This window comes from Pomacea canaliculata, linkage group LG1, assembly GCF_003073045.1.
Source record: "Pomacea canaliculata isolate SZHN2017 linkage group LG1, ASM307304v1, whole genome shotgun sequence".
Lineage (NCBI taxonomy): Eukaryota > Metazoa > Mollusca > Gastropoda > Architaenioglossa > Ampullariidae > Pomacea > Pomacea canaliculata.
Window position 1 is genome coordinate 24,724,391 of NC_037590.1, and position 15,014 is coordinate 24,739,404.

Below are 15,014 nucleotides of genomic sequence, written 5' to 3' on the forward strand. Positions count from 1 at the left end.
AAAGTTCACTTCGCAGACGACATTGAACTGATGTTAAGCGGAGACAACAAACTCAAAGATAGTACCAGCAGCCTGACAGGCTGGAGAACAGAGACCAACATTGGCAAAAGAAAGTCATGTTAACACCAACGGTGTTGTGAACGGAGAAGAGTTGCAAAAGATTAGCAGCTTCAACAACCTGGCAGTCAGTCTGTCAAAGATGACAGCTTCACAGCAGAAATCTGTGCCAGGATCAAACAGCGGACAATGGCCGGACTGAGCAGGAACTGAGAGAGCAACACCATTAGGTTTTGTTACCAAGCACCAAAGTGTTCAGAGTCCTCCGTGGAGTTTCCCCATACTCTATGGATGAACAATATGAACAATCCAATGAACACCAGTTCCCCGAATGTGTAGAGAGCACGGTCGTCTCCCTGGTGGGCCACCAATGACCCTCGTGGCAGCAATGAAGCGGCGCAACTCCTCCTGGTGTGGCCACGTGATCCCACACACACACACACACAGAAAGCTTGGAGCGAGGCTTTGCGCCACAATGGCCAGAGGAAGGAATTGAAGGCAAAGGTGAAAGAATGGACTGAGCACACTATGGGGAACTTACTCAAGAAAGGTCTGTGTGACATGTCTTGCCAGCTTCTACGTCAGTCCACCTCAACTGCTGACGACCAGTGTTTGTTCAGATTTGTACATGTACACCTCTGTGTGTAAAGTAAAATATGTACACTGTACAAATTGTGTAAAGTAACACATATCCATTTAAAGTCAGATATACTAGGAAACTTGCACAGAACTCGAGAAATTCTAAGGTGTAGACCCTACGTTAAATCTGAACATTTAAAATCCAAAGCGAGACTGTCAATAAATTCAAAATAAAATTATCGACATTGGTAAGCAGAGATTATGATGTCAGAGTATCCATTCGTGTGCTATTAACTGTTAGAGTTTTCTTTTTCTGATATTTACACAGATATTCAATCTAATACCATCAGCGTTTTAGTGAGTTAGTGGCAGTCCTACAGTAGATAGTGGCAGTCCTACAGTGGGTAGTGGCAGTCCTACAGTAGGTTAGTGGCAGTCCTACAGTAGGTTAGTGGCAGTCTTACAGTAGGTTAGTGGCAGTCCTACAGTGGGGTAGTGGCAGTCCTACAGTGGGTTAGTGGCAGTCCTACAGTAGGTTAGTGGCAGTCCTACAGTGGGTTAGTGGCAGTCCTACAATAGGTTAGTGGCAGTCCTACAGTAGGTTAGTGGCAGTCTTACAATGGGTTAGTGGCAGTCCTACAGTAGGTTAGTGGCAGTCCTACAGTAGGTTAGTGGCAGTCCTACAGTGGGCAAGTTCTAACTTTATTACCTCCCGTATCCATCACGTGTCTGACTAGAAGACACCCTCTGGGGCCATGTCCTGCATCCCATCATCGATCTCGAAGGCCATAACTCACATCCGCTGAAACTATGTCCGGAATCGCACACTCACGAGTGAGTATTATGAATGTGAACTGCAGCACATTCCTATTAGAAGTAATAAATGTCAACACGACTGACAACATTTTATGCGCTGCCTGGTTTAACTTTACGTTTGCCGAACTCAAGTGTTGACACGGGCAGAGAGGAGGCCTCTGCTCCTCAGCCATATTGGCACCAGGAGGGCTAAATGTCTACATATCCCGACTATAAAAGTGTTATTTCTCGTCAGCTCATGATTTATTCTTCTGTAACTTCTTTAAATGATTTATGGTTTGTTTCTTTACCTAACTAGTCTCAACATTTGAATTTATGAAAGAGCTGTTACAGATATCAGAATTTTAAACTAAGCACAGAAGGAAAAAAACTTATGCTTTACACGACCGAAAAGAGTCATGCTTCGTTGCTGTTCAAGTTTCGATGAAATTCGACTCAGGAGAGATTCGGCAATCTTTCAGAGTGCTATGAAGAAAATGTGCCATCTGCCAGCGTGCAGACCGTTGAAAGCGAGTGAGGTCAACGGTCACAATAGCAGACGAGTGTGTTAATGGACAGATGCCAGTACTGCAGGCATGTCAGCCTTTCTCCTCTCCCAATCCACTCACTACACCCTGACAAAGAAGCCTGTTCCTCACGTGCGAAACTCTGACTTTTGGTCGCTTATGATGTTTATATTCCAAGCACCATCATCATTGTCGTCTTTCCAAAAAGTTAAGATTAGGTCGTTGTTCAATACTCACAGATTATTAGAGCTAACTTGAGTGTTTGATATTAAATGGGTATACATTAATAAACACTCAATCACAAAAAACCTAAGGATTTCTCGAAAGATGAAGCACAAGACTAGGTTTTGTATCATTGACGATGGCGCTATCTGAAACATTGACGAGGTCAAAGGTAGAACTTTAACATCCGCTCTTCGGTACTCGTGAAACAACCCCAGGGTAGGAGGTCGGTTCTAATATCCAAGTGTCCTCGATGCACATGACACGACGGTCAGAGATTGGCGATGCCACTCTTGCCGTTGAACCTGGGCGAGCTGGTGGCGCGGTAGATGGTGGTGGTGTTGTCGGTGGAGCCCTGGAAGCGGACTTGCCCAACTCGTCTCCGTCGCCGCCACCACAGGCGCAGCAGGTCATGAGGTCGCGGAAGCCACCGCTAAACTTCTTGCTGAAGAAGCAGTAGATGATGGGATTCATGCAGGAGTTGGAGCAGCCCAGCCACTGTGCCAGGGCACCACGATGTCGTTCAGCACGCGCTGAGTGTCGTCCGCCACCGTGGGCTCCGTCAGGCGCCAGAACTGCAGGGCGTACAGCGGCATCCAGGAGAAGGCGAAGAGGGCGCACACCACAGCCAGCATCTTGATTACCTTCACCTTGGAGCGGTGGATGAGCTTGGTGCTGCTGTTGTAGGCTCCCAGCGCGTGGCGCCGCCACACCTTGATGCAGATGAGGGCGTAGCAGACGACGATCATGGCGAGGGGCACGGTGTAGCAGGCCACGAAGATGACGCCCATGTAGTAGCCTCGGTGCAGCGCGAAGGACGGCCACTCCTCGTGACACACGAACAGCTGCTGCGTACTGGAGCGGAACAGCAGGTGGTTGTAGAAGATGAGCCAGGGCACCATGATGCCCAGCGCCGCCAACCAGATGAAGAACAGGATGATCCTGCAGGTGCGCTTGCTGATCTTCAGGTGCATCGTGTGGCAGATGGCAAAATACCTGCAAAACCAGGCGAAATTTAGACGCATATCAAAAACTATGCAACAGTAATGGGAGAGCCATATTACTGGAGGACAAGCATGTGTGCACGATGACGACACTTACGACAATAACAAAGAGAACGAGGAGGAGGAAGATGATGATGGCAATAATGGCTGCAAGTGTCAGTTAATGATTTTATGAAGAAAACATCGTCTGGAAATACATTCACGCACATCGCACGCAATATATAGTCTAGTGGTAGTGCGTTGACAAGAACATTTCCACGACGACAATCACGATTGAAGAAAAGGAGGAAGAGTGGAGGGTAAGCGCCCACCTGTCCAGTGCGATTGTGGCCAGCGTGTTGACGGAAGCACACACGGAGACGCCCTGCAGGTACGGAGCCGCTTTACACATGAACTCCCCCAGCTGCCAGCCTGCAACAGTCGGGTGACAGTGATGTTGGGTGCAACAGTCTGAGTACTCAGACGGGCGTCTGACCTCCTACACAGATAACACCAAATAGAGGAAGTCACGTGACGGGCGCCCGGCCTTCTACAGACAACGGACACGTGGAGGAACTACATCACGATATTGCTCGTGTGTTTTGTCGTAGAAAAATAAACAGTCCTGAGTTACAAATATCGTAAAATTACAATAAATTTGAAATTGCACCATTACTATAAAAATACACCACTAAATAAATAAAACTATTTATAATATTTAAAATAATGATTTCTATAACCGTTAAAATTATAATATTATGTTTCTTACTTTCAGTCAGTCCGCACACGCCTAAGAGTAAATATATCTTGCTTTCTGGATTCCGATGCATGAAATAGTCCCGTGTATTACTCCATAGTAAAATTCTACATAATTTTTGTCGGAAGGCTATTTCTGTATGTATTTCGACACAAGCACGCTTGTTGAATAATGTCACCTCACGCACACGCATCCTCACAAGCACGCAGACAAAAAAGGAAGACAGCGAGCTGCATATTCCAAAATGTTAGAATGCATAAGGCCACTGCGACTAACATAAACGACACACACACACAGTAAATAGCCTTTCACCTCACCGACCAAGACTTTTATCACAGGACGTAACCAAGGTAACTAACCACCCGTATACATCAAAAAACGACGGTCTGATGTTCTGTCACATGGCAGGCCTGGGGAGCCTTCCACTCCACTTACCATGAAGAAAGAAGCATTTCTTTTATTCGTTTGGTCTTTGAAGAAATGCGAGTTCTGTTCCTTAAAATCTTGTCCAAAACAAATATAAGAATGCTAAATTAGAAAACAAGTCCAAGAAAAAAGTCATGGCTAGATTGTAAAAAATTGGGAAAAAAAGCTTAGAAGCTTTGTGACATAATGCCCAGTCGATCTTAGTTCTAATCCCTGTGGGGGAAGGGGACACTGAAGGAAAATTTGATTATGGTTTTTTTTCCCTCACCAACATGCGGTGACATCTTCGACTGAGGGGTGAGTAGGGCCGGGTGTCAGCTGACAGGGGGTGAGGAGGTTCTGTCAATGATGATGTTGGCCCGTAAGTTCTCCAAAACATTCACCTCAGCTACATGTACCTTCAAGGTCTTGAACTCTTCCCCTTTGAGGAAACCATGGCTACATAAATTACTGTGAGTGGCTTGTTTTGCAACGTTTAACTACTTTAGTAGTTGATTGTACGCAACATCCACGTACCAGTCCCTTAATTTGGGAATAAAACCCCTTTTACTCATTATAAGGTGATGTCTGAAAAAAGAAATTACACATGTCCTACACTGACCTTGGCATGTTATAACTGATAAAATCTACTAGTCCACAAAGATTGTGACCGACATATGGCTTTTATTTATAGAGTAGACCCTTTTAAGTCAGGGCTCACAACTGCAAAAAACGAGAAACTAGGAAGGAGGGAGAAAAAAAGAAAAAAAAAAAAACCCCGCTTACCTCAAGTAAGGGAAACATTACCATCCTTTCTCCAGTCTTTACCTCAAGTAGGGGGAATCAGTCAGTCGTCCTTTTCTCCAGTCTCTATCTCAAGAGACAGCGAGACACCAAAGAGATATTTCTTTGTCGTCAAGCTTGTTCTCTAGTCCGTGGAGAATACAGTTTTGAGAGTCTATAATGTAAGTCTACAGAGAACTGTTGTACAACCTCCACAAGTCATTACTCACAGAGCCTGCCTTACTCATGTAGTCTGCCTTACTCATGTAGTCTGCACTACTCATGTAAAGGCTTCCTGTGAACATGTTTCATTTTGACCTTACAGATGTCTAAACAGATAAGGACAAAAACTTTTGAAGATTAATTGAAGACCTTTCAGCATTCTTTGTAATCAGAACAACCAAAGCTTTTCTACATACTCTGCCGACAGGCATTATGAAACATGTAATCGAGTGTTAATCTAGGAACTCTGTAATATTACAAAAACTCACAAAAGTCACTTTCTTCAACACAGTTTAAAATTCTTTTCTAAATCTGTTCCCAAGCAGTCATCAACTGTAATGAATTGTGTTGTCAGGGAATAAAAGCATGTGTGCGCGCGTGCGTGCGTGCAGCCAGCTGTTAATCATTTGGTGCTGAATTCTTGCGGTATTGATTGCATGGCTTTTGTTTGTTTATTTGCTTTTTCACGGGTGGAAAACAGGTCCTGGCTTAATGGACTGAAGCGACCGAGGTCGTCCGATGACCGTTGGTTGAGGACCTCGCTGGCCGTGTCGCGAGTCATGCTGAGGTATGTTGAGGGCTTATTGAGGCATACCGAGGCATGGGTGTGACTGAGGCATGCTGACGTTTACTGATAAATTCTGAAGCAAGAAAGAAAAGTGAGAAAGGTTTTACCAGACACTCAGTAGATGAACGAAATATTTCCTGCATCTTGCTTGGTGGCGTGCAAGAAAGCCCAAAGCAACAGTAGAAACAAAAACAAAAACAAAACAAAGAAACAAACAAACAAGCAAACAAACAAACAAAGAAACAAACAAAGAAATCGGACTAAATGTCGACAGGTTCCGCCAGAAAGAAAACTGTCGATTGTAACATGGTCTATGTGGAGGTCAAGAAGTTCACGGGCGTCACATGACATCAGGAACTATGTTTTCCCAGCACACGAGAGGAACGTGCTGTAGAGTCGGCGGTGCTGTCCACAAACAAAGGAGGGGCCAGGCCTGCACTTCTCCACACACAATAAGAGGTCTGCAAATTTGACCCCCTGGGTCAGCGGAACTGGCGAACCCTCGACGTCAAGTGAGTCGATGGTGACAGACGGTTCTGGACTCATTCCCGAACGATCCGTGTGCTTTTCTTGACGATTGGTGCAGTGAGCAATGCATACAACTCTCTGCCAAGCAATTACTGACTGACAAAAAAAAAAATGTTTGTCTTCAGAATGTCAGTATTTGCTGTTATTAGTGGATTTAAAAAAAAACTCTTTTTATGATTCCCTTAAAGCACTATAAGAGTTCTCGATTCTGTGAAAACAGTGAAGTAGCATGTAAAACTAAAATGTTAAAAAAGGAACATAATTTTTCGGACTAAAAATCAGTTCGTGTTGTCTACAATTCTTGACTAGACCAGTATTTTAATAATCTGTATTTTACATCAGACAGAGACCTTTGTTAACCATTAATAGGTAAGTGACTTAATAAGTCAATGTCTCATCTACCATCCAGACTCTCATCCACCCAACAATGCTTGCAAGGACTAAGGATGACACCCATCAATCCAGCCATAAACATTATTTCCGAAAAACTACAAATTTACATCCATATTTCATCTCGGCTGTTTTTCATTGCTGTCTTTATCTCACACATTGACCTTCCACAAATAAAACGAAGCCGCACAAGCTTGGAAGTTCTATATCTAGCCATGATAAAATTGCAATATGATGCCAAGGCTGCTCTATGAACAATAACACGGCCACTGCCCCAGGCACACCACAACTAGACAATCATCAGGGGAAGCCGCTCAAGCCCTTGGGCAGCTGAAGGGTGTTCAGGATCAACGGTCGCAGCTACGCAGACGTTTGGGAGTGGATCGGGAGTGAAAGAAAGGAGAGTGTAGCAGACCAGGCGAATGTCAGGGATCATGTTGGGAATAATGATGATGATGATGATAACAATAATAATTATAATAATTTCTAACGTGCAGCATCACGACCAAGATAGAGTGCACTCTCTTAGTATAAGAAAGCAGATTGAATGTAAGCAATTAAATCATTTTCAAAGTAGGGTAAGGGTCAGAGATAAAATCAGTTGCAAAGCAAACCCTTTGAAGCTGTTTTATGCAGCAGGCTAATGAAACACAGCCTTGCGTGACGGGCATTAAAATCCAGTCCTCCTTTGATCAGTGTTTCCCAAAACACACAAAGATTTTTTTTAATCAGTCTACCTCACCAGACATGCAACTTTGATTTTCAGAGCTTTATATTTTCGTTTATTTTTCTGCGTTAAAAAAAATCTTGTCTGCCAAGGAACATTAGCACGCGTGCACGGATTCAAGTTTGTGAGCGAGCTTATGTGCTCCCCTGGGAGCAACCGTTGTCAAGATGGCAGCTGCCGGTAGAAATCCTCATCAGGATGGCAAAAGTTACATCAGTGGCAAGGCTGGAGGGAAGTTGGCGAAGCAATGCCATCAGTTTTGCAACCAAACACCGTATGTGCAGGTCCCTGATAGCTTCCATCCTGCTGTGGGGATGCAAGACGAGGACTGCTGCTTGTTGACACACAAGACAAGAATCCATGCACTGGAGACAAGCTTCCCAAGGCAATCGCTCCAAGTCTCCTACATCATCCCGAAACACATGACCAATGAATGTGTACGGAGCACGGGAGCCTCCCTTGTGGGCCACCAAGAATCCCTTCTTGCACGATACTCTGGAAAGACCGACCTCCAGGCTACCTTGGAAAATGGTTGACTCCGTCGCAGATAAAGAAAAAATCGGTGGCTAGCATGAAGAATGGACGAGCCATCCCATGAATGACTTGCTCAACATCGATCAAAAAAAAGTCCAGTGGCAAACTGTACCAGCTGCCACGTCCAGTTCCCTCTCTCCCATCCACGACCAGTAATACAAACAGATGCTCAGGTAGCGCCGGTCAAAACATGAATGTTGAATAAATAAATACTTTGTTGTCTTGCAAATGACTTCTATTATTATTTTGTTCTAGTACACATAGCCTTCCCAATCATAGACCGAAGTGGACATCAATGCAGCGAACATATTGCAAGATGGATCATGACAACTCAAACCACAATTCTTGAACATGCTGTAGCACTGGACGGCGGTCGTACCTGGTGTTGATACCTGCCTGCTGTGTGAAGCTCTGATGAACAGGAAGCAGTGGGAGGGGGAACCAAAGAAGAAAAAAAAAAAGTCTATTCACCTACCCCTTTCTCAAACTAACGCACAGTAGTTGGGAAGGATGAAAGACAAACAGACGCACTCATACATGCAGACAAAAATAGAATGTGAGGTGAATGAAATGTCAGCATGGACTTGCTAGCATCAAAGGAATGTAATTATTGTGCACCGTCCAGCCTCTGTGTGGGAATGAAATGTGACCTGTGTGTTTTCCAGACTCGTTCACGTGGGCTTTCGCCACTACAGCAGCGATCTGTTAAAATTAAAACCACATCGGGTAAAACATTACAAAGATAAATGCTCCTTTTTCACGGACCCTACATGACTAACCTCCCGGACAGGTCACTCCGACCATTGACAGCCACACTTTGTATAAAGGCTACATGGCGTAGGACGGCTACATCGTATAATGTATCCCAGGGTTATGAGGTTACATGACATATGAGGATATCGTATGTCATTACTTGTATATACAAGTTGTGAGACACACACATATACAGAGTTATATATATATATACAATTTTTAGGACTCGTGCTAAACCACACGAAGGGACACTTTGCCTACTGACACTGTCAATGCCATGAGAGAGGCAGAGTTCCCAAGACGTGCAACTTGCGGCGTTTGGTGATGTGTGTCGCGTGTCGTGTGTCGCGTGTCATGATTTCGTCTACGTCTGCATGTCTCTCAGCGCGGGGGACGCTCCTGTATTGGAGAGGTAGCTCACAGCAGACGACAGTAACGTGTGTTTTCAGGCTATTTTTGTCCGATTCGCGGGAAAGGTCAAGGCCTTCGCCCGTTGTCTGTAGCAGCACCTGACGTCACAGTCTTGCTACGTCACGTGAGGTCTGCTTGAGGTCGCTGCTGATGGGGAGAAATTTTTCTTACGCCAAGGAACTGAGTAGAGCGGAGAGTTTTTTTTTTTTTTTTTTTGAGAAGACGGCTGGAGTCTGTGCTGTGAGGCAAGGTGCCGGTTGTATGCTCTGCCACGACTGACCCAAGCTTGTGGACACTGAGAGGCTGGTTGTACTAGCGAGTTGATGCCAGCAGTGACCACCGGGACTTGTGGAAAGTGCGGAGGCTGTCGGAATGACAGCATTGGGCTGTGACATCCAGTGTCTACGGGAGTGTGCTTCCGTTTCTTCTCGGGGTGACCGTCGGTCATTAGCATAAGCCGTGTGGGTGAGTGCATATTTTCCCCCATTGTTTGTGTTTGTTTTTGGATGAGAGGCTGCACACGCCTGAGCATTAGGATACGCGACTGTGTGTTTACTCCTTATGATGTTATTTTTGTATGTGTGTAATTTAGGGCTATTTCATGTCTTGGTTTAAGGGGGTCGTGGAGGGGGATGTTTTGTTATTTTCTCCTGTAGCCTTTTAGTGACCGTTGTTCTTTTATTTATTTCAGGCTTTTTGTGTATGGCCGGGGTGCACGCCCTTGGTGTGTATGTACTGTGTACTTCCTGTGTATACGTGCTATGCGTGCGTGCCTTATGTCCTGGCTCCACGCTCTTTTGTTCGACGAGCATTCGTCTGAGATATAATCAACCATTCTGCACTTCTTCATTTGTGACGTCTACGTCTACGTCTACGGGTTCTACACCTGCATTCAGAAAGGGAACTGTACTGTGAACAGCTCCTGAGACTGTGTACTAAGCGCCTCAAGCCCCTGTTCTGTGTTAAGAATTAAAGACTGAGGGGAAACTACGTTTAACTGACTGTACTGGGCCGTGGTGCGCGGTTGTTTTTTTTTTTTTTTTTAAACTGCTGTGTTATAATTTGTGCGCGTTTGCGCTTTGTTTTTTTTTTTTTTGTGGGGGTGCAGTACCTGGTTGTTGGTTTGTTTGTTTGTTTGTTTGTTTTGTGAGTACTCGCATCGGTATTTTCTTTTTCTTGGTTGTATTAGGTATTTGGGTGTTTGGGTATATATATATATTTTGATTAAACTTCGTATTTGTGTCGTTCTTTTCGTCTTTGTCTTGGTCTTCGCTTGGGCACGGGTTCGAGAAGTAAGTGGCATCCTGCCTCCGGCTGAGTGACTGAGCGTGTGTGGCCTGCTGTGTGAGTGGCCTTGAGCGTGCTCCGTGGACGCTGGTGGGTGGTACGCGACACTGTGACATAGCGCCACGCCATGTTTTGTGGAGAACATTTGACCGTTGATGGCGTCTAACGGCTTGTGAGACCGTCGCTCCCTTCACGCCTACCCTCCTCTTTCCCATTCCCACGTGAAGGTCCTCAGCTCGTGCACCCAGTCGGTCACGTGGACAGTGCAAAAGCCTGACAAAGCACGCGCACTCTCCCCGTGTCATCATCGTCATCCTCCCACTCCCCTCCCTGCAACCCCCCATCTGGTAGTCTGCTTGACTCGCACGTGACGTAGTGTTACCGACAGGTATTTCATTTCTCCCGAGGCAGGTGGTAATTACCAGAATCATAGGATTCGCACTGCAGAGAAGAAACCCAGGAGGGTGTCCTCAGTGCCATAGAGAGAATTGTACTGAGCTGTGTCCTAGTCGCTTAAAAAGGTTAAAACAACATTAAAACCTGTTTGTCCCGAGTTTAGTTATACCGCATGACATGTGTTTTCACAGATGGATTTTTCTGTTTTGGACATGATCTGATCTGATCTGCCAAGAAAACAAACAAGAACAAAACCAAATATCCATTACAAAGAGATTACAAAGTAAATGTCAAACTGCATATAAAGGCCAGGTCTTCTTAGCATAAACAGCACTTTACTGTTCTGTACCCGAGTTTGAGGACTGACCTGATGATTCTGATTGACAGTAATTTTCAAGAGATGCTCTGTAATTTTGTGTCTGCGCTCGATTTCAGAACGGAGTGTCGTATGTCAAAATCTCGCTACTGGTAAGTCCCTCAGTCCACCCGCCATGGGACGGGTACTGATTTTTTAAAGATGGCAACAGAAAGTGCACTCTGCCGTCCACATGTCATTCGCTTGGCACACTGTACCACTTACAGCTCACTGAACCAAGGAGTATTACGTTTGACCTTTTAAGGGGTCAGTCCTTGCCAGACATGCAACCCACTCTATGTGCAGCGACTACATGTAATAGGAGATGGTGTCACACACACACTCTCTCTCTCACACACACATACAAACACAGACGTACATTCACATTCACTCACTCATTTTCCACCCAGACGCTTAGCCCGCACGCACGGACACACACACACACAGTCGATTCTACTTCATGGATGTCACGTGCAATATCGAGGTTTTGAGAGAAACTAGTTTAAAGTGTAAAAAATGTGCAAAATCGTCTCTAAGTGAAGGCTTAAGCTGTTTTCATTGAAAAGCTGGAACGGAATCCTCATTAAGTAAAAAATAAAACCCTAAAAAATAAGAGCGAATGTCCATTTTTGTCGTTGGGTTTAGCGGTAAAAACGTTAAATTGCGGGGAAACCTAAGTGTCCAAGTGCCTGAGTGGTGCAGGATTGTGTATTGATAGCAAGAAATATTTGTGGGTGTCTTGTCTAATCCCCCAGTGAGAGGCCAGCCCATTGTTTGCTTACACTAGACCTCTACAGGATGCTGTTAACAAGTTTTATGGGCATGTGAACACCAGAGCTCGACATTCCCAAGCATCACACAGGAAGATTCTCAGTCAGGGATGAGAAGTGCTGACTCCATCTTCCCTACACACACGCACTTGCACATACTGTTATTCATCCATGGATATAGAATCTCGCCGAGACAAATTAATTATGTGTCTTTGTATTTAACATCTTGCCAGTGACCACGTTAATAACAATCCATCTCACGTGTGTTTTGCTGGTCCTTGTGCCAAACTCAGTAACTGCTGAACAGTTCTACAAACATGTTTGTATGAGCAGTTAGTCATGCTAAACATCCTCTTTCACTCACTCACCGGACACACCCCCTAACACACACACCAGAGACGAGAGACAGAGACAGTGGGTATGGGCGGGAGATGTCGGGACCTGATGGAGAGAGAGGTGCATGTTGACATGCCGATGAGAACAAATGATAAAGTTTCGATTACCAGCGACACTGAGGAGATCAAGTGAGATTAAAGGAAACGATAGGATTTTTCCATCTAGTCCTTGATGGAAAAAAGATAAAGAAAAAAATTAAACGAGACTGGTTCTGTGCGCTGTTACAGAGTGTGGGCCGTCTCTTTGGTCCACTGTCCTCATGAATACCCGGCATTATAGGGGTAGGATCATAGAGCTGGAATTTATTGTAGACCTGTACACACAATGGACGGAGAAACAAGCTCTCAAATAGACCTGTGTAACAAACGTTGTGACTTGAAGGAGACAGACGGACGGACGGGACGGACTGACGGACGACAATTATTTGATGTTACGGGCGCTTCAACTCCCAGATACAGATATTCTTTAAAAGGACCATCATATAGCTAGCCCTTGTTCAAAGAAATAAAAAAAACATGATCACTATTTCCTGTGAAAAAAGCTTGGCGAAATGTGAGACCATAATAATAAAGAATAACACAGCAGTACGTGAAACGTATTGTTTGCCAGCTAACTACGTGATGCACAGCCACGTAGTCACCAGCTTCTCGATGTCAAACATCAGACTTCTAGTCAAGTGCATTCATGGAAGCTCTTTCACATCGGAAAGGGAGGACGAGTTATATGTCACATGTTAGTGATTGATGTTTGTGACATTCTAGTCTACATGTTTGTGACGTGTTAGTGATGGTTTGTGACGTGTTAGTCTGCATGTTTGTGACGTGTTAGTGATGATGTTTGTGACATGCTAGTCTGCATGTTTGTGACGTGTTAGTGATGATGTTTGTGACATGCTAGTCTACATGTTTGTGACGTGTTAGTCTACGTGTTTCAGTAGAAAGCTGCTCCACAACTCCCGTCTACAGTGCTGTCAACACAAGGCAAGAGAATGACTTCAGCTCCGTGTTCCAGCGAGCACGAGGCAGGACAACCCACTTGAGCTTTGACAATAGCAGATGAAAGGAGCGCATTGTTAATGACCTCTGACAAGAAAGTCTAGATGTGGGCAGAAAAACGATTTTACTCCACATCAGCTATATCTTATATGGAGAAATGATTACCTGTCTTACCTTTGATGCCACCATAAAACGCTTATTCCATTACTCGCTCAGAAGTTTGCGTCTCCAGCAACCGGTCTGTCGTCGCCGTCACCTGCACCACTGCCACCAGAGGGCGTTGTTCGCTCCCACTGCCTCGCGGTTTTTTTTTGTTTTGTTTTGTTTTGGTTGTTTGTTTGTTTACTTTTTTTTGTGCTGTTTGACGTGTTAGTCCTGTTACTAAAGTTAGCACTGTTTGACGTGTTAGTGCTGCTGCGAATTGCTAACATACTAACCGATGTGTCTCTGTGACCGTTCACACTAAATCTACTTTTAAGGCGAAATTCGAATATACTGCTGATTTCACTGGCAACATCTTCAACGTGAAAATGAAGAGCTAAAGACATAGAGGTGTTGAGAAATATACAGAGAGAAAGGGAGGTAGAAAGGACATGTTGACAGCTCGATCCACCATCGGGAGAAAGTACTTCTAATAATTTCATCTAAAGATGACGAAGGAATCATCGATTTTACTGTCATCGTTAGTTTTACAGATGATCTTAGGAATTTTGTAGACCCAGCACAGACTCAGAATTTTGGCAACTGAATGAAGAATTTCGTCATGTTGTAATGTTGTTTTTACTTCGGGAAAAGCAAACATTTTTTTCAAGTGACTGTCTTTTCAGAACTATAAACCTACAACTTCTGTAAATAACAACTCCCCTTTTGGCAAAATTCGGTGTGAATAACACTTGATGATCCGCCAATCGTCGGCTGGAGATGGCTGACTGCTGTTCTTGCCATGTTGAACACCATGTGAACCCCTTCCAGACGCATTTCTCATGCACCCCAGTTCTGTGTCAGCACCCGCAGGCCCTCTGTGATACTAGTGTTGAGTTACTCTCCCTGCGCCTGCCATGAGGTGCACCCCTCCTTCCGGGAGCAATTACATCACACCAGTACGGCACATCCGGGAACTCTTAACAGCTTGTGCAGCCTCCATTACCAAGCTCCAAAGGACCGAGGCTGTGTTTGAATCCTGAATTGCATGTCTCTGACCTTTTGAACCTGTGCCCATGGTGAAAGCTATAGGTAATAACATATTGATGCCTCGCGTTCCCTTATTGGAACAAAATAGTTTTTTTTTTCTCTTCAATTCTTATTCCTTGAATACTTGTAGGTCACACACATGAATTGTATACACAAATTCTAAATTTCTAAATTTTAAACCTCGGGCACAAATGGGTTAAGGGCTGCATCAAGAGGGTTATGAACACTACACAGCAGGGGAAAGCTTACAGGGTAGCAACTACCTATATATCATGCCAGTCGCATGTACAGAAGCCACATAAACATAATAAACTGTTCAAAGAGGTTAGTCTGGATACTCGGCAAAGAGAATAGAAAGTTAGAAACATACGAACAGGCAAAAG

The 15,014-nt window shown here is 44.6% G+C and overlaps 1 protein-coding gene across 1 annotated transcript in view; it reads right to left on the minus strand.

The window, feature by feature from the left end:
• Window positions 1-2,435: 2,435 nt before the first annotated feature.
• LOC112556498 (neuropeptide SIFamide receptor-like) overlaps window positions 2,436-15,014 on the minus strand; it is a 29,062-nt gene continuing 16,483 nt past the window's right edge. The window contains exons 3-4 of the mRNA XM_025225562.1: window positions 3,496-3,662; window positions 2,436-3,176 (exon numbers count right to left, since the gene is read on the minus strand). Coding sequence (XP_025081347.1) covers window positions 2,651-3,176; window positions 3,496-3,662 — 693 coding nt within the window. The 3' untranslated portion in view covers window positions 2,436-2,650. The remainder of the gene's footprint in view (window positions 3,177-3,495; window positions 3,663-15,014) is intronic.